At 54.6% G+C, this 19,660-nt stretch overlaps 1 protein-coding gene across 2 annotated transcripts; it reads right to left on the bottom strand.

Moving 5' to 3' along the window:
- Positions 1–10,246: 10,246 nt before the first annotated feature.
- REEP2 (receptor accessory protein 2) lies at positions 10,247–19,224 on the bottom strand. 2 transcript variants are annotated; one of them, XM_010344487.3, is made up of 8 exons: positions 19,040–19,224; positions 17,199–17,271; positions 16,850–16,926; positions 12,664–12,784; positions 12,319–12,432; positions 11,813–11,954; positions 11,591–11,721; positions 10,247–11,506 (listed from the first exon to the last, which is right to left on the bottom strand). In XM_010344487.3, the coding sequence occupies exons 1-8, from the start codon at positions 19,069–19,071 to the stop codon at positions 11,438–11,440; spliced, it is 759 nt and encodes a 252-aa protein (XP_010342789.1). In that variant the 5' UTR covers positions 19,072–19,224; the 3' UTR covers positions 10,247–11,437. The 2 variants fall into 2 exon arrangements, with proteins under 2 accessions (XP_010342789.1, XP_003933989.1); XM_003933940.4 differs by having other exon boundaries at positions 11,813–11,960; positions 19,040–19,218.
- Positions 19,225–19,660: the final 436 nt, after the last annotated feature.

Here is a 19,660-nt window from a genome sequence, read left to right as displayed (position 1 = left end):
ACTATGCCCGGCTAATTTTTGTGTTTTTAGTAGACGATTTCACCATGTTGGCCAGGCTGGTCTTGAATTCCTGACCTCAAGTGATTCACTCGCCTTGGCCTCCCAAAGTGTTGGGATTACAGGCGTGAGCCACCACGCCCAGCCTTGGCTTCAGAGTTCTGATTTATCATAACCTGTAGCTCTCAACAAGGGGAATCAAAGTCAGATTTCAGAAGGACTTCATGGTTTCCTATTACCAGTGACCAAAGCAGCAACGTCTTCCTCCCTGGATAGCTTTAATATTCAGAGACTCCCTGCTCCCCCAGTCCCACCCCCTCCAGATGGAGATAACGCCGGGAATGGCTGCCCTGCTGTAGGAAAGAGGCTTTGAGGGCCACCCTGGGGTCAGAGCTCTGGGTGGTTTATTTTTAGGAGCTGGGTGGTGGGGCTTGCATTGTCTTTCCTTGGGCTCTGGCACATTTGCCTCCACCCTCCAACCCCAGACCCTGCTTTCTCTTTCTCCTTTTCCTGGCAGCATCCAGGCTGTCTCACTTTTTCTCTTCCAGGCTAAATCGAGAGTGTGAAGCTGCTCTTCTTCCCAATTTAGCATTTGAATTAAAGTGAGAACTGAATGTGGCTGGAAAGCTGACTCCCATCTGTGTGTGTGAGAGAGAAAAGGAGTGCAAGTGAGCGTGGGCATACGCTGGGGCAGCCAGGGCGAGGGCAGCCGATCCGGGCAGCTCCTGTTTAGCGCAGACACCCATCTTCGGGTGTAGGCAACAGCTCAGCTGAGAGACACTGAAGTTTGAAGGTTGCTGTTTTTCCAGGAGTGGAAGATTGCTGAAGGGGTATTGCTCTAACATTCACAAAAGTGTGCCAAGTGTTTATCATGTGCCAGTCCCCGTGCTGGATGCTGGGCAAACAGTGGGGAGCCAGCTGGGCCCATTGCCTACGCCCCAGCCTTCAGGCTGGTGAGGAAACAGACCAGGAAGCAGGCGATGACCACACAGGGTGATGTGCACTGTCGTGGGGTGGGGGGTGGGGGAAGGAGGACAGGTGTGGGAGGGGTCTGGAGGGGCATCTGACAGCTTGGAGGTGGGTGGAGGAGTCACTCTGAGCTGAGGCTTGAAGCCCACACAGGAGCTGAGCAGGTGAAGCAGGTGAACAAGGTGCTTTGTCCAGAAGAAAATGTGCATGCTTAGATATGAGTGGGGCTGGCGCGGTGGCTCGTGCCTGTAATCCCAACACTTTGGGAGGCCTAGGCAGGAGGATCCCTTGAGCTCAGGAGTTTGAGACCATCCTGGATAACATAGGGCAACCCCTGTCTCTAAAAAAAATCATTAAAAAAAATTGGCCAGGCCGGGCGCGGTGGCTCAAGCCTGTAATCCCAGCACTTTGGGAGGCTGAGGCGGGTGGATCACGAGGTCAAGAGATCGAGACCATCCTGGTCAACATGGTGAAATCCCGTCTCTACTAAAAATACAAAAAATTAGCTGGGCATGGTGGCGCGTGCCTGTAATCCCAGCTACTCAGGAGGCTGAAGCAGGAGAATTGCCTGAACCCAGGAGGCGGTGGTTGCGGTGAGCTGAGATGGCGCCATTGCACTCCAGCCTGGGTAACAAGAGCGAAACTCTGTCTCAAAAAAAAAAAAAAAAAAAATTGGCCAGATATATGCCGTCAACCTCATACTGAAGTGGGACAACATCCAGATGGAAAGCAGGTGACAAGGCCAAAGATCCTGGAGGTGAACTTCACCCCCAACTGTGAACGAGCCTGCAGGTACCACCCCGACTTCTTCAATGACATCTTCAACACCTCATTTATCGACTGCCATGTCACCTGCCTTGTCTAGGCACTTGCCGTCCCGAAACCTGTGCTTGAGGCAGTATTCCAACCTCAGTTCTCTGAGCTGCTTCTGCAAAGGCCCCCATGTGGGCCCCTCTCCACATCGGCTCTGGGCACAGCCTCAGCCCCAGGCCTCTGTCTTCCTGAGCCATCTTCCTGGCCTCACACTCAGCATCTTCCTCCCACCTGTGGGTCAGAGCAGGACAGTGATGGTGTCCCCAGGGCTGAGCACCTCCCCTCACCACCATCTGTGCACTGATGAGTCTCCGGCTTAGCCAAGGGCTTCATTCCTGGCATGGAGAGTTTGTTCCCGGTGGCTATGTTTCTAGGGAGTGTTGGGGGAAGGGTTCCGTGGAGCAAGACAAGGTGTCGTTGGGAGCAGGGTTCCTTCCACAGGGAAGCATTTGGGAGCCCTGTGCCACATGGGGCAGGTGGGTTTCTCTTCCAGAGTATCTCCTCTTACGCATCAGGACAAACCCGGGACAGGTGTGGGCTGCACACTGCTCCCACAGGGCTCTATGTGATGAGTGCCCCAGAGCAGCCTGAGGCCACCGCCCAGCAAACCTGCTTTATCCCTATCTCCAGCTCACCCAGAACTTCACCAGCAAACCTGCTGCTGAGGCCCGGGTAGGAGGCCACTGTCTTCTTTTACCGTTTCTCCTTTTCCATTTGCTGAGGATCAAGACCCCAACAAGGAAGTCAGTCCTTGTCTTCCCAGTGGTTGCCCTGCTCACTGGGCACTTTGTAGGGTCCCGCCCTCATCTGAGATGGGCCAGGATCTTCCAGCGAGGGGGGCCTGGGGCTGGGCTGATTGTGGACGGCAAAGCACCAGGCAGAAAAGGATTCCAAGGAGAACTTGAGGTTAAAGTCAGATGCCACCTACCAGGGTAAACAGTCAAAATGTTGGCTTTTTCTTATTTTTTAGTGTATGGGAGAAAAATGTAAAAGTCCAGTTCTTTTCTAATCGTGTTTCTGAAACTTGGAGTCAGCAGCCAGTGTTTTTGTGTGACTGCAGTGTGCCTGGGGCCAGCTCATGGGCAGTGGGTGGGCCTAAATCCCCAGGCAGGCAGGAGCTTCCAGAGCCTTCCAGCATTCGAGAGGGCAGAGCTAGACCTGGCGGTGTCTCCTCTTTGAAATTAAGAACAATCGGCCAGGCACAGTGGCTCACCCCTGTAATCCCAACACTTTGGGAGGCCAAGGCAGGTGGATCACTTGAGGTCAGGAGTTCAAGACCAGCCTGGCCATCATGCTGAAACCCTGGCTCTACTAAAAATACCAAAATTAGCCAGGTGTGGTGGCATATGGCTGTAATCCCAGCTACTCCAGGTGGAGGTAGGAGAATCTCTTTAACCTAGGAGGCAGAGGTTGCAGTGAGCTGAGATCATGCCAATGCACTCCTGCCTGGATGACAGTGAGAGTCAAAAAAAAAAAAAAAAAAGAAAGAAAAAGAAAGAAAGAAAAAGATATTAAGAACAATCTTTCTTGTAGCAAAGCTGCACCCGATGCTGCTGCCTCCCCTCTCGTGTTATCTGGGCCCCTGTTTATAAGCACAGCTTGCCCTTCCTGGGGGGAGCCTTGCTGTAGTCCCTGGGGGGCCTGTTGCAGGGGGGCACAGGCCCATCGCCTTTGGCGGCTCCTAGAGAGCTGTTGACATGCAGTCCCCCTCACTCGATTCGTGCTGCAATAAAGGCCAATTTTTTCCTCAAAAAAAAAAGGCCAGGTGTGGCAGCATGCGCCTGTGGTCCCAGCTACTCAGGAGGCTGAGGAGGGAGAATTGCTTGAGCCCAGGAGGTCGAGGCTGCATTGAGCCCTGATTGTGCCTTTGCCCTCCAGTGTGGGCAACAGAGCAAAAGACCCTGTGTCTCAAGGTAAAAAAAAGATTTGAGGCCAGTCACCATGGCTCACGTCTGTAATCCCAGTACTTTGGGAGGCCGAGGCAGGCAGATCATTTGAGGTCAGGAGTTCAGGACCAGCCAGGACAACATGGTGAAACCCTGTCTCTACTAAAAATACAAAAATTAGCTGGGCTTAGTGGCACATGCCTGTAGTCCAGCTACTCGGAAGGCTGAGGCAGGAGAATCTCTTGAACCTGGGAGGCAGAGATTGCAGTGAGCCGAGATCGCGCTACTGCAACTCCAGCCTGGGAGAGTAAGACTCTGTCTCAAACAAACAAACAAACAAAAAAACAGCAAGGCACGGTGGGCCACACCTGTAATCCCAGCACTTTGGGAGGCCGAGGCAGATGGCATACGAAGTCAGGAGATCAAGACCAACCTGCCCGAGATGCTGAAACCCCATCTCTACTAAAAATACAAAAATTAGTCAGGCCTGGTGGCAGGTGCCTGTAATCACAGCTACTTGGGAGGCTGGGGCAGAGAATTGCTTGAACCTGGGAATCGGAGGTTGCAGTGAGTCGAGACTGCACCACTGCACTTCAGCCTGGGTGACAGAGCAAGACTCCCTCTAACAAACAAACAAAAAAGATTTGAGTGGTCATGGCTTTTGCAGAGCAAGGAACTGGTACTGCGTGAGTTGGGCTCCAGAGCTTCAGTGCTCCCCCTCTCCACCTCCTTGTCCTTCCCGCTCCTCCCCTTCTTCCAAGAGAACGAAACCAGATGAGAGTAACCTGGGCTCAAGGAGTCTGGGAGCACGTGAATGTCCTCTACTCAGACTCCAAATGATCTAGGAGCAGGCAGGGAGACTTCAGTCTCCTTCTGAGTTGACCACCCAGAAAGCTGGACCTCGCAGGCCCAGGAGGAACATGGAGCAGAGGAAATGGGATCTCAATCACACCATGGGAAATCAAGGTATCAGGAAGGGCTTCTGTCTGGCTTCGCTTACCCCAACCCTCTGGGTTGGAGGTGCTGGTTGAGTTGATCTCTGGAAGACCCTTCCGTTTCTTAGTTGAGGAGACTGAATCATGATTCTGGCTGAGACGGGAATGGGTTGACATCTTGGCAAAGAAAGACCCTCTGTTGGCCAAGACAGGAAAGAGCTGTCTGGGGCAGGTACCATGCATTTCTCTGTCAAGAAAACGACAGGAACAGTTAAGGGGTGTTGGTGTAAAACTCACCATCAATATTTCAAGCGGCATTATTTATTGATCACTTATCTGGCTGGAACAAAAGGAGAGGGTAATTCATAGGGGATGCAGAGCTGGTGGGGTCAACTTGGCAAAAAGGTCAGGGAAAGGTAGGTCATTGAGAAGCCTCACCCTCAGCCCCTGTAAGAATACTATGGGATTCCGGGATTTGGAGACCAGAGACTTTTTCTTTTATTATTATTATTATTATTATTATTATTATTATTTTGAGACAGAGTATTGCACTGTCACCCAGGCTGGAATGCAATGGCCTCCATTCACTGCAACCTCCGCCTACTAGGTTCAAGCAATTCTCCTGCCTCAGCCTCCCAAGTAGCTCGGACTACAGGCAAATGTCACCACACCTGGCTAGTTTTTTTGTATTTTTAGTTGAGACGGGGTTTTATCATATTGGCCAGGCTGGTCTCAAACTCCTGACCTAGTGATCTGCCAGCCTCTGCCTCCCAAAGTGTTGGGATTACAGGCGTGAGCCACAGTGTCCGGCCTAATTTTTTGTATTTTTAGTAGAGACGGAGTTTCACTATGTTGGCCAGGCTGGTCTCAAACTCCTGACCTAGTGATCCACCCGCCTCAGCCTCCCAAAGTGCTAGGATTACAGGCATGAGGCACAGCGCCTGGCCTATCTTTTTCAGCTTCACAGTACCCCACATGAAAATACAGGATGGGGCAGGGGGCACCTGGAGCAGGCCTGGGACTGTCACTGTGGCCATCAGGGAGGCCATATCCAGGGAATACTGCAGCTACATGAACTCCTTTCCCTCTGGACTCAACTTCTCCCTCCTGTGCCCCCCTCACCCCAGTTCCCCACCCCTTGCAGCCTCAGGGGTCCCTCTCCCTTCTTGACCCTAAAATCAAGCTCCAGCAGCCTCTCTAGATGCCATTTCAGAAGCCTAGGTTGGGGCTGGGTGCGGTGGCTCACGCCTGTAATCCCAACACTTTGGGAGGCGGACAGGCAGAGGTGGGCGGGTCACTCGAGGCCAGGAGTTCAAGACCAGCCTGGCCAACATGACCAAACCCCATCTTTACTAAAAGAAAGAAGTTAGCCAGAGGTGGTGGACCTGTGCCGATAATTTCAGCTACTCGGGAGACGGAGGCAGGAGAACTGCTTGAACCCAAGAAGCGGAGGTTGTAATGAGCCAAGCCGAGATGGCTCCACTGCACTCGAGTCAGGACGACAGAGCGACACTGCCTCAAAAGAAAAAAAAAAAAAAAAAAAAAAAGGCCGGGCGCGGTGGCTCAAGCCTGTAATCCCAGCACTTTGGGAGGCCGAGGCGGGTGGATCACGAGGTCAAGAGATCGAGACCATCCTGTCAACATGGTGAAACCCCGTCTCTACTAAAAATACAAAAAATTAGCTGGGCATGGTGGCGTGTGCCTGTAATCCCAGCTACTCAGGAGGCTGACGTAGGAGAATTGCCTGAACCCAGGAGGCGGAGGTTGCGGTGAGCCGAGATCGCGCCATTGCACTCCAGCTTGGGTAACAAGAGCGAAACTCCGTCTCAAAAAAAAAAAAAAAAAAAAAAAAAAGGTTGGAAAAAAAGGTTGGGTCCCTCCCAGGGTGAGGAAAGTGGGGGTCTTCTTCTAGGCCTGACCGTCTCCTGGGGCAGTAGGTGTGCACACAGACTGGGCTTAGGAGGAGATGCCCTGTTCACCCACAAGGAAGCTTTCTTCATGAACCTCCAACTCCAGGGAGCATAGGATGAGGCACTATGCTCACCAAACCTTGAGCCTGCTGTCGGCGGGAGATTGCCCGCGGGGCCGGGAAATCCCGTATAGGGAGGCAGCTGCGCCACCTAGTGGGCCTTTTCATCCTCGCAGGCATCCCTCCCACCCCTCGCAGCCTCCAGCCTGGATATGGCAGTTTCAGGCAGGACACACACAGAAGCCGCTGCCCGGTAAGGACAGGAGATGCCCTCCTCCTCCATATAGACCTGACCCAGCGCAGAGAGGGAGAAACTGGGGAGATGCTGGAGGGAGGTGATCGTGTACTGGGGGAGATGGAAGATAGTAGGGAAGCCAGCAGGAGCTTTTGGCCTGCAAACAGCTTCTCCCAGTCATTCTGGATGCCATAGATATGGAGACCGTGGCTCAGAGCCCCCAAGGCCCCTCCCTCCTGTGCCCGCCCTGCCTCCCTGCAGGCCACGCAAAGCTGGGCTCAGCTCTGCCGATCAAGGGAAAGCTGGCAGAGGCTGGATGGAGCGGCTGGCTTTCCTCTGACGTCACAGCCTGGAAATCCCATTTTAAGCAGGTTCTCCGGGTGTAGGGCACCGCAAGAAAGGAAGGGGGAGCCAGCTGAAGAAGCTAGAGACCTGAGGTTGTTATAGCCAGCAATCTCAGGCCTGGAGGGCTGCCCAGCGATCCCAAGGAGGCCTGGGCGTGGGACCCAGCGCTAGCCTGTCCCAGTCCCTACCCAAAGCTAATACCTCTCAAAGGCCCCTGGGAACCCAGGCAATGACGAAGCCACTCTCCATATAGTGCTGGCCATCCACCTCTGTCTGACATCTGTTTTTCACTCCCCTGGCTTGGAGAGATCTACGGGAGCAGAGGGGAGGGGAAAGAGGGGAGAGGGATGAGGGAGATTGTCCCAGGGAATGAGGGGACAGCAAGGGGTCACCTAGACCCAGATGTGTCCCACCAGCCAGCCTCTTTCCGAGGAGCCTTTTGACCCATTCTTCTTGTCACCCTCCATCTCCCCTCACCTCCTCTGCACCAGGGAGGGGCAGGCCCTGTGCCCAGAGTTCTAGAAGCTTGAATGTTTCCATAGCAACAGACCAATGAGCTTGAAAATCTGAGCATGTTCCTGTGGTCACAGGGAACCCCTGATGTGCATGCAAAGCCTGGCAATGCAGAATCTGCCATGACCTGCTTAGCCATCAGTCACTGTGGGTGCGAGCATGCTCCTGAGTGTGTGTGTGTGTGTGTGTGTGTGTGTGTGTGTGTGTGATATGCAGCAAATGAGATTTAGGTTAAAGAGCGCCTAACCTGGTTTCCTGGGCATATGGTAGCTGTTAGCGTGGGACTGCAGCATCTTACTCTCTCGGGATCTTTCTAAAATGAATTCCTCCCCTGAATTTTACCGTGGTATCTTCCTCTCCTTTCTGATGGAAAGAAAAATGGGCCAAAACCGCTCAGAGGCTGATGGTGAAGGTGGTGCCCCTTGCAGGGCTGGTGGACTGGAGGATTCCAAGGAAGATAAAAGGGACACCTCACATCCCCCACTGTGACCTCAGTTCAGGGGGCTCTTGGCTAGCTTGGCCCAAGTGTGGCATGTACATGTCTTGTGATGCCAGGGAAGGAGGAGTGAAGCCTCGTGTAAGAGCGTTCTGCCAAACTTGGGGTCCAGAGCCTGGGTCTGGGTCCTACAGCCCACCTACCTCATGCTCTGCTTCCTCCATTTTCCTTCCACAGGTTGAACTATTTCTCTGCTCCCTTTTTCCTCCCTTATGGCTCTTTTCCTTTGTCAGTCTCTCCTTCGTACCTGCTCTGCCCCCTGCCTTTCCCTCCCATTGGGTTCTGGTCTCCCAGGGGCTCCTTGGCAGCCAGTTGTGCTTTTGGCCCCTGGAGCTCTGGTTCTACCTCCCGCGCTCCGACCCACACCCTGCAGCTCCCTCCCCCTCCTCTCCTCCAACCTGGCCCAGCAGTCTGGGCTGGATCCCGTCTTTCCTGGTGCCACACAGGCTGTGCCTCTTGGTCTCAGCCCTTGGTTCCCTCTCTGTCCCCAGGACCCACGGGGCTGGTTTCTCCACAAGCCCTTGTCTTGGTTTCCCCATCTCTGCTTCTTCGTGCAACGTGTCTGGATCAACCCCCTTTGGCATTTTTAGTCTTTCTAGACACAGTCCCCGAGCCCTGCCTAGCAGCCCCATGTCCTGTCCTCTCCCTGTCCTCTCTCCCCTGGGGGCCTCACTGGGATCTTCGTCCTCCGGAGCCTACACCTAGCACTTTCTTTTGGATACCAGAGGGTCCACTAAAGACATGGGGTAGGATTCTGAGGGATAAAACAAGCCTTGGGGGTTGGAGCCCCTGGCCCGTCTTAGACCTCTGGTTTTTATGTATTCATTATTATTATTTTTAAAAAATAGAGACGTTGGCCGGGCGCGGTGGCTCAAGCCTGTAATCCCAGCACTTTGGGAGGCTGAGGCGGGCAGATCACGAGGTCAAGAGATCAAGACCATCCTGGTCAACATAGTGAAACCCTGTCTCTACTAAAAATACAAAAATTAGCTGGGCATGGTGGCAAATGCCTGTAGTTCCAGCTACTTGGGAGGCTGAGGCAGGAGAATTGCTTGAACCTGGGAGGCAGAGGTTGCAGTGAGCCAAGATCATGCCACTATTCTCCAGCCTGGCACCTGGCAACAGAGTGAGACTCTGTCTCAAAAAAAAAAAAAAAAGAGACGTAGCCAGGCGCGGCGGCTCACCCCTGTAATCTCAGCACTTTGGGAAGCCCAGGCAGGCGGATCACTTAGGGTCAGGAGATCAAGACCAGCCTGGCAAACATGGTGAAACCTGTCTTTACTAAAATACAAAAATTAGCTGGGCGTGGTGGTGCATGCCTGTAATCCCAGCTACTCAGGAGGCTGAGGCATGAGAATCACTTGAACCTGGGGACAGAGGTTGCAGTGAGCCGAGATTGTGCCACTGCATTCCAGCATGGGCAACAGAGCAAGACTCAGTCTCAAAAAAAAAAAAAAAAATCAGATGTGATTTTCCCATGTTGCCCAGGCTGGTCTCGAAATACTGGGTTCAAGGATCCTCCTGTCTCAGCTTCCCAAATTGCTGAGATTACAGGGGTAAGCCACTACATCCAGCCAGGCCTCTGTTTTTTTGTTTTTGTTTGTTTGTTTTTGTTTTTTTTTGAGTTGGAATCTTGCTCTGTTGCCCAGGCTGGAGTGCAGTGGTCTCAGTTCATCGCAATCTCCACCTCCCGGGTCCAAGTGATTCCCCTGCCTTAGCTGGGATTACAGGTACATACCACCACGCCTAGCTAATTTGTTGTTGTATTTTAGTAGAGAGGGAGTTTCACCATGTTGGCCAGACTGGTCTCAATCTCCTGACCTCAAGGTCTGCCTGCCTCGGCCTCCCAAAGTGCTGGGATTATAGGCATGAGCCACTGCGCCTGGCCCAGGCCTCTGGTTTTATCTCAAGTCCCAAAACTGTTTTCTCAGATTAAGTCCCAACAAGCCCGTCTCTTAGTTGGTGATCAGAGCTCCTGTGGGTCACAGGCTGACCTCCCCCTTCTCCAGCTGGGCCCTGCTTCTCACTTGAGGTTCTTCCCACCTGTTAGCTGCTGGGGCAAGAACAAAACACAGAGCCCAAAATAAATGAGGTGCCAGAGTTTGGTTTATTGGCTCATCCAATGCCAAAGGTCCAATGGGCACCCTCTTCCCAAGGAACTGGGAGCCCGAGGCTCCTGCATTTCTTTCTTCTCAGCGTGTTCCTCCTGGCCCTGGTTGAAGTCATGGCAGAAGCTGGGGTGGGGTGTGGGCGGAGGCTGGGCTCTGCCAGAAGTCTTAGCGCTCCGTCTGCTTGGCACAGGACGGGGACCCTGGGCAAGAGGGGATGGGCCCCAGGGGCAGAGGAGAGGAGCCCACTCAGCAGGGGCTTGTACTACAGCCAGGAGCGGGGGGCCCTGAGGAGTGGGAATGGGGTCACCTGAAGGGGAGCAAGGGCAAAGGAGCAGGTGAAGGGCCCCCAGATCCCCATTTTCTCATGGGCCAGGATCCTCTGAGGCTCAGCGCCTAGGAGGGAGGGTTGAGCGGGGAAAGGGTCAGCTGGCTGTGGGGCTGAGGGTGGGAGGAGGTGACTGCTGGAGGGACAGTCCTTGACCCAAACTGCCCCCAGCCCTAAACCCAGAAAGACACACTCACACATACACCCCTAGACCCCCCACCTCTTTAACGTGGGAACATGTGGCACACAGCCCCACCCAGTGACCAGGAAAAGAGCCGCCAGCTGCAGCTCTGGCCTGGCTGTCCTTGTCGCTGAAACACACGCCCAAGCCGTCTTCCATCCACAGCTGCACCTGGAGGCCCCACCTAGGGTCCCTGAGGTGGTCCCCCTGTGCTCCATTTCCCCCAGGTGCCTTCAGGCCCGTCCTTGGTCTATCTGGACTAGGACTGCCCCCTCCCCGCTCCCAAACCAAGATGAGCAGTAGAGAAACATTAGAGCCTCTGAGAAGCAGATGGCCATGGGCTTCAGCAAGGCACTGGGTGGGCGGGGCAGGGCGGGGCTGCAGCGGAACAGCGGTGCAGGCCCAGGAGCCGCCACCTTCTTGCGTGGCTCAGTCCTCAGCCTCTGGTCCAGCCTCTACCCTCAACCCCCACAGCTGGGCCTCCCTCCTCTTTTCCAAGCCCCTTCCAGAAGAGTGGCCACTGGGCAGGTAGTGGAAATGGCCATCGGAGGGGCCCCAGGGGCCGGAGACACCTGGGCTGCTGGCACAGTGTGGAGCAGGGGCTGGGGCTGAGGCCCTTCCTGAGGCTTCATCCTTGCTGTGCAGCCTGCTGGGTGGAGGGCTCAGGCTGAGTCGCCCCCGCCAGAGGTCTTCTTCTTGGGCCGGGTCTTCAGTGTCTTGGAAGCCAGTGGCTGTGGAAAGAAGGAGGAAGAAGGGGCTCAGCCTGGAGCCACAAGCCCCTGCCCGTTTCCCCAAGCTCCAGCCAGTGCTCTCACCTCAGCTTTGGGCACTTTTTTGATGGGTTTGGCCCTCTTAGGAGCCTTGTCTCCCAGGTCATCCTCAGAGGTCTCTGTCCGGGAATCTGCTGGGTTTGTGCTGGACCTTAGACTGAGGGCAGGGTCATCTCCTGGGTGCAGGGAGAAAAGGAGATGAGGAATCTTTCCCATCTGGGCTCCTGGCCCTCACTGCCCCTCCCCAACCCTGGGCCCTGCCTGTACCTAAGTCCTCGATGGTGTCCAGGAGGCTGCCAGGGCCGGGTCGGAGGCGGCCGTCGGGCCCCTGCAGGGGCAGCGCATCCTCATCCCGGATCAGGGTCAGGTCCTGCATGCTGAAGCTGCGGAGCTTCTCTGACAGCACCCCCTGGCCCTAGGGTCACCACCACGCACCGGGAGAGCCGGGGGGAAGGGGCGGGGTGGAGATAGCGGTCACCATGGTGCTGGCAGCAGCCCCAGGCTCAGTGCCCTCCCCACAGGGTCCTCATCCAGTCCCACACTGACAGAGCTGAGGGCTGGGGCGGGGCAACACTTCCCCTCTGGACAGATGGGAAAATGGCCAGACAATGAAAGTGACTCAGGCAGACAGCGGTGGAGCCTGGACTGGAACCTCTAGCTGCATGAGCCCAGAGTCTCTACAGTCCCGAGGACAGGGTAGAGGCCAAGGAACCTGATCAGGGTCCTTTGTACAAGGGCGGGGCCCTGGGAGTCCAGGCCTGCCCCCATCTCACCTTGGCAGCAGCCGTGACTGCGGCATTGGCGGCCAGGTTCAGGCCCCTCTTGCCCACCCTCATCATAGTTTCATAGCTCTTGTCTCGGGCCTGCGTGATGTACTCATCAATCTCCTGCAGGATTGGAGGGGAAGGAAGAGGAGAGGTGGGTGCTGCTGTCAAGGGCCTGCCCTACCCTTGTTCATCCCAGTCAGAGGCCCCTGCCTGCTCTGGGAGGCTACAGCAGCCCTGCCAGGTCACTTCAGGCTCTGGGACCCTAGGGAAGGCCAGCCTATATGAGGCTGCAGGCTCTGGGCTGCCTTGGCTGGGGGCAGTCTGGGAGGTGAGCTGAGGGTAGGGGCAAACCTTCTCCTTGTTGGACAGTGTTGGGTGCACGAACTTGCGGTAGAGCACGCTGGAGCCCTTGGTGTAAGGGGACAGCAGCCATATCACAAAGGCGATCTTCAGCTCAAAGTAGAAGGGGAACCTGTTGGGACAGGGGCAAGTGCAGAGTACAGGGCAGAGAGTCGGGGGGTGCCCTGTGCCTGGCAGCACTGTCCCCGTGTGTGACCTTGCACAGCCCCTCCCTCTTAGCACGCTGGGGTCCCCATGGGACTGCTGGGCTCATGGGACTGCTCCTTTCTAATCCCAGGGGGACTGAGGGGCTCCGCTGAGGCTCCAGGCGGGAAGGTCAGAGGTGACACTAGAAGTAATTTCTCCCAGCACCGACTCTCCTTGCCTTATCCTCTCCCTAAGCCCCAGGCCTCTCACTCCTAGAGAAAATCCCTCTTCCTCTGCCCTCAGGTCAACACCAAGGCAAACTCTCAACCTTGCAGGCCCACCCCTGGGTCTTCACCCCTTCCCTTCCTGCTCTCCCTCTTATTGAGAGGCCTGGGGCTTCTCTAGCTTGCTCCAGACTCTGCTGCCCTGCCATGACACGCCCCATGCTTTTCAGGATTGCCCTTCAGTCCCCCTAACACCTTTTCCTCTGGCCGCAAACTCCTTCAGGTTGCCTATGTCCTCACAAAGCCCTCATCAAAGCTCTCTCTTTTGCTGTGTCAAGACACATGTATAGGCCTGGCACAGTGGCCTATAATCTCCCAGCCACTTGGGGAGCTGAGGTGGGAGGATCATCTGAGCCCAGGAGTTTGAGACCAGCCTGGCAACACAGCAAAACCCAAACTCTACAAAAAAAACAAAAAGTAAGCCAGGTGTGGTGGTGTGTGCCTCTGGTCCCAGCTACTCAGGAGGTTGAGGTAGGATGATCACCTGAGCCCAGGAGGTCGAGGCTACAGTGAGCCTAGCTCACACCACTGTACTCTAACCTGAATGACAGAGTGAGACCCTGTCTCAAAAAAAAAAAAAAAAAAAAGAAAGAAAAAAAAAGGCATCTACATTCCCTACCCTCAATTTTTAAATTTTTTTTGAGATGGAGTCTTGCTCTGTTGCCAGGCTGGAGCGCAGTGGTGCAATCTCGGCTCACTGCAACTTCTGTTTCTTGGGTTCAAGCGCTTCTTCCGCCTCAGCCTCCTGAGTGCTGGGACCACAGGCACACACCACCATGCCCGGCTAATTTTTTTGTATTTTTATTAGAGACAGGATTTCACCATGTTGGCCAGGGCAGTCTTGATCTCTTGACGTCGTGATCCACCCACCTCTACCTCCCAAAGTGCTGGGATTACAGATGTAAGCCACCGCACCTGGCCAATTTTTTTTTTTTTTTTTTTTTTTTTTTTTTTTGAGATGGAGTTTTGCTCTTGTTGCCCAGGCTGGAGTGTAATGGTGTGATCTTGGCTTACTGCAATCTCTGTCTCCCAGGTTCAAGCAATTCTCCTGCTTCAGCCTCCCAAGTAGCTGGGATTACAGGCATGTACCACCACACCCGGCTAATTTTATATTTTTAGTAGAGATGGGGTTTCTCCATGTTGGTCAGGCTGGTCTTGAACTCCTGACCTAGGTGATCCACCTGCTTTGACCTCCCAAAGTGCTGGGATTATGGTAGCTCATGCCTAGCCATTTTTTTTTTTTTTTTAACAGATGGGGTCTCACAATGTTGCCCAGGCTGGTCTCAAACTCCTGGGATCAAGCGATCCTTCTGCCTTGGCTTCCCAAATGCTAGGATTATAGGCAGGAGCCACCATGCCTGGCTGTTACCCTCGATTTGCAGATCTCTCCATTACTTTCCTCTCCTAAAACAGTTTTTCTCAAATGCAAGGGTCTTATCTATAAATGTAATGATCTTTTGTCCTCTCCCCCTTGGTAAAATTCTCTTGAGTTCCAATGAACTATGTAATACCTCTTCCAAGAGGTATTTGATCATTCAGTAAACATTTTTGAGCTCCTGCTCTGAATATACAGATGATTAAGACCTACTCCCTGTCCTCAAAGTGCTCATATATATGTAGTCTAGCACAGCTTAGAAAATGCCTTAGAAATGTAAGTATCCAGTGTTTATAGGAGTAAATCATATGCCTATTTTACAAATAAGGAAACTGAGGCCTAGAGAGCTGTGACCTGCCTAAGGTCACAGGCAGCATGGCAAAAGGTTTCCTGAGGTGCTCTTGCTGCCACCAGAAAGAAAACTAAGAAAGTCCTTTTGTTTTTGAAATAGAATCTCACTCTGTCACCCAGGCTGGAGTGTAGTGGGATGATCTCCGCTCACTGCAGCCTCCACCTCCTGGGTTCAAGCAATTCTTCTGCCTCAGTCTTCCTAGTAGCTGGGATTACAGGCACGCCACTATGCCCGGCTAATTTTTTTTTTTTTTTGGCATTTTTAGTGGAGACAGGGTTTCACCATGTTGGCCAGGCAGATCTCAAACTCCTGAGCTCAAATGATCCACCCACCTCGGCCTTCCAAAGTTCTGGGAGTGAGGTGTGAGCTACCACACCTGGCTCTTTGCTCTTTTTTCTTTTCTTTTTTTTTTTTGAGATGGAGTTTCGCTCTTGTTACCCAGGCTGGAATGCCATGGCGTGATCTCGGCTCACTGCAACCTCTACCTCCTGGGTTCAGGCAATTCTCCTGCCTCAGCCTCCTGAGTAGCTGGGATTACAGGCACACGCCACCATGCCCAGCTAATTTTTTGTATTTTTTAGTAGAGACGGGGTTTCACCATGTTGACCAGGATGGTCTCGATCTCTTGACCTCGTGATCCACTCGCCTCGGCCTCCCAAAGTACTGGGATTACAGGCTTGAGCCACCGCACCTGGCCTGCTCTTTTTTCTTTGAGATGGAGTTTCATTTTTGTTACCAGGCTGGAGTGCAATGCGCAGTCTTAGCTCACTGCAACGTCCACCTCCTGGGTTCAAGGGATTCTCCTGCCTCAGCCTCCTGAGTAGCTGGGATTACAGGAATGCACCAACATGCCCGGCCATTTTTTGTATTTTTTAGTAGAGATGGGGTTTCTCCATGTTGGTCAGGTTGGTCTCAAAACTTTCGACCTCAGGCGATCCACCCGCCTTGGCCTCCTAAAATGCTGGGATTACAAGCGTAAATCACTGAGCCCAGCCTCTTTTTTTTTTTTTTTTTGAGATTGAGTCTTAATCTGTTGCTCAGGCTGGAGTGCAGTGGCATGAACTGAGCTCACTGCAACCTCCGTCTCCTGGGTTCAAGCAATTCTCTGCCTCAGCCTCCCGAGTAGCTGGAATTATGGGTGCACCATCATGCCCAGCTAATTTTTGTATTTTGTAGTAGAGATGGGGTTTCACTATCTTGGTCAGGCTGGTTTTGAACTCCTGATCTTGTGATCTACCCGCCTCAGCCTCTTGAAGTGCTGGGATTACAAGTGTGAGCCACCACACCCGGCCCCTCTTTTTTCTTTTTTTTTTTTGAGACGGAGTTTCGCTCTTGTTACCCAGGCTGGAGTGCAATGGCGCGATCTCGGCTCACCGCAACCTCCGCCTCCTGGGTTCAGGCAATTCTCCTGCCTCAGCCTCCTGAGTAGCTGGGATTACAGGCACGTGCCACCATGCCCAGCTAATTTTTTGTATTTTTAGTAGAGACGGGGTTTCACCATGTTGACCAGGATGGTCTCGATCTCTTGACCTCGTGATCCACCTGCCTCGGCCTCCCAAAGTGCTGGGATTACAGGCTTGAGCCACCGTGCCTGGCCTCTTTTTTCTTTTTTAAGAGACAAGGTCTTGCTCTGTCACTCAGGCTGGAGTGCAGTGCCATGATCATAGCTCACAGCAGCCTCCAACTCCTGGGCTCAAGTGCTCCACATGCCACCACACCTAATTAAGATAAATTTTTAGTAGAGACAATACAGTGTCTCACTGTATTGCCCAAGTTGGTCTCAAACTCCTGGTCTCAAGTGATCCACTGGCTTTGGCACCCCCCCAAAGTGCTGAGATTACAGGCATGAGCTACCTCACCCAGCACTACTATGTTCTTCTGCAGATCAAGTTAGGCATGAGAGGGGAGATATCAAGGACCCCGTGGAATTGTTGGGAGTGGAAGGAACTTCACCCGAGCCCAATCTTTTGTTCGTGTGGTTGGGTAAAGAAAGGCAGAGACCCTGGGCCCTGAGATGCAGGAGGGGACGCTGGACCTCACCAGGAGAGCACTATATCCGTGAGCGTCTCGGCCGTGGTGAAGAAGGCAAAGACGATCCAGTACATCATCCATTTCACCTGAGGGACAGAGGGCAGTGCTCACTGGGGCATGGGGCCGAGGGGACCAGGGACACCCAGGACCCCAACTCTGCCTGTCAAGTGTGCCTGAGCTGGGGAGAACACCCAGGACCCCACTTCTGCCTGCCAGCCATTCTGGGTCCTCCTTTGCTGGTGGGTCTTTAGTGGCTGACAGTGTTGGTACAAAGTCATTCCCACCTGTAATAGGACCCAGTGTCCTCCCCTTTCTCTGCCATGTGGATTGGGTAGGGGGTGAAGGGTCATCCACTCACATATTCCTTCACGTTTTTTGTCTTCACGGCCTTGTATGAAGAATAGGCTGGGTAGAGCGTGCCGAAGATGAGCCTAGGGAGGCAGGCATGGTTACTGGGCCCCTTAGCCAAGGGCAATGGCCTCTCCCTCCCAGCTCTGCATCAGCCTCTGGGTAAGTAAGGGGAAGAGGGACAGAACTCCCTGCTGGACTGATGAACTCAGTTCAGTGGGTTAGGTCAAAGCAGAGTGGAACATGCCCCTCCCCACTCCATTGTTCAGTTTTTCTCTAGCCCTGGAGTCAGGGAAAGACCCAGAGGCCACAGGGTACAATGTGGTCCCTTGCACCACGATCCTTGGCTATGCACAAACATGTCATGGGGATGGGGAGTCAGGTCACTGCCACAAGGTGTCTTCCTTCTTGACCTCATGCTCATTCATACTCCACTGCTCTTACCTTCCACCTCCCCTGTCTCAGAGCCAGGCCCTGCGAAGGAACCTGATACCACCTAACAGGGCACACTATCTGGCAGTCAGAGGTACCACTGTGGCCCTGGGGCCCTGGGGAACAGAGGGCGCAGGGTAAGGAGGCCCTGAGAGAGGCAAAGCGGCTTATTCCCCCATGTAAACACCACAGGGACGGGGCTCAGGGGAGGGCCGCTGGTGATCCAAGTGCAGAGTGCAGATAAGACACAGGCTGGGAAAGAAGAGGAGCAATGCCCTTTGGGGCTTGCCCAGGCAAAAGAGAAGCAGCCACTCCGAAGGAACATGGAGGCCTGAGGTCCCTCATTCCCCCTGGGGTGGGTGGGGGAAGAGGAGAGCGACCATCCCGAGAGTCTAGAGGAAACCAGGACAGAAGCACTTGGCTGCCTGGTGAGGCGCACAGGATGGGAAGAAAGGAGCAGGGCGGAGCTGCCGCTGTCAGTCCCCCACAGTGGAGGCTGAGGGGCAGGGTCCTCATTAGGGTAGGGGATAGCTCCGAGGCCCACGAGGAGCCCCTGTCAGGCCCTTGGCAATGTGTGGGTGCATGGGGCTGCCTGTTTCTACATGGACAGGCAGGATACTTCCAAACTAGGCGGTGCGGATGGAGTGGGGGGCAGAATCCTCAAAGACAAAGTCTGGGGTCGTGGGGAATGGTGTGTGTTCTCTCCTGGGGCCCGGGGAGGTGCCATAGACAGCTCCACAGTGTGGCTGGCAGCCTGGAATGAAGGCCACCGCGCGTCCTCCCCCCGGCGGTATCCACAATCCCAGGCTGAGCACACACATCTCTCCCAGTTACCGCCCACACTTTGTCCTCCGAGCATTTCTGCTTCCCGATACTCAGACTTCCTCCCTGGGGGGCTGTCAGGGCATGTGCCCTCGGCCCCAGTCTCCTGACAGTGAGTGGAAGCGAGAGGTCAAGGGGCTTGGCGATGGCTCAGAGCTGCCGAATGGTGATGAGGCCCTGCCTTGCTCCACTCTCTTCCATCACCCTGTTCCCTCCCCCAGGGGGACAGGGCCCGGGTCTGAGGACCCCTCCAGCCCAAACCTGCTAGGTGGGGGAGGGGCCGGGTCTGCCTCCCCTTCTAAATCAAGCCTTGCTGCTCAGTCCCTAGGATGGGCACAGGAGCAAGGACGGTAGAAATAAAAGAGGTTATTAATAAAGAATGTGGGTGAGGTCCCTGGGAAGCCAGGCCTGCCACGCTCCCCTAATATTCCCCTCTCCAGTCCTGGGTGCCACATCTCCATGTCTCTGGGGACCCCAAATAAGGAGGCAGCGCCTTTGGTGACTCTGCTGCACGAAGCTTTGGAGAAGTCCACCCGGGCTTTAACACCCCCGCCCTCCATCACATCCCGCATCACCCCCCGCCGCCGCCGCACTCACACCACCAGGCGAGAGATGATCCAGGACACCATGGCGGGGCCGGGCGCGGCGCAGGGCGGGGACCCGGCCCGGCAGAGGATGCAGCTGCCGGAGGCCGAGCGGCGGCGGCGGCAGCAGGAGCCGCAGTAGCAGCAGCAGCCGCTGCAGCAGCCGCCGCGGGGGCAGCGGAGCTCCCAGAGCCGCCGTTAAAGGGGAGGTCCCTGCCGCAGCGGCGGGCCGTGGGCGGCGGCGGCTCTTAAAGGGGAGGCCGGGAGGCCTCGGCGGCGGCGGCGCGCCCCCCAGCACCTGCTGTGGCCGGGCACGCGCCTCCGACCCTCAGTGCCCTGCCTTTCTGGAATCGCTTGTTCATCCTTCTTGGGTTTCAAGCCCTAGGCTGTTGTCGTGGTTCCATCCTGAAATCGACCCTGCCCACCTCCAGCGCTTCCTGTGTGCCAGCCCCTGTGCTAACAGCTTCGCTGCGTTGCCAGTGAATCGTCTTGACCACCCTATCAGGCAGGGGCTATAATTGCCCTCATTTTGAAGATGAGGGAATGAGAAGCTTAGAAGGTTCAATAATCTGTTGAGAGTCACAAAGCCACCAAGTCATGCTGCTAAGATGATCCCAGGAAGCCTACTTTAAAC

The sequence above is a fragment of the Saimiri boliviensis genome, chromosome 1, assembly GCF_048565385.1.
Source record: "Saimiri boliviensis isolate mSaiBol1 chromosome 1, mSaiBol1.pri, whole genome shotgun sequence".
NCBI classification, from domain to species: Eukaryota; Metazoa; Chordata; class Mammalia; order Primates; family Cebidae; genus Saimiri; species Saimiri boliviensis.
This window is presented reverse-complemented; position numbering and strand designations above follow the sequence as displayed.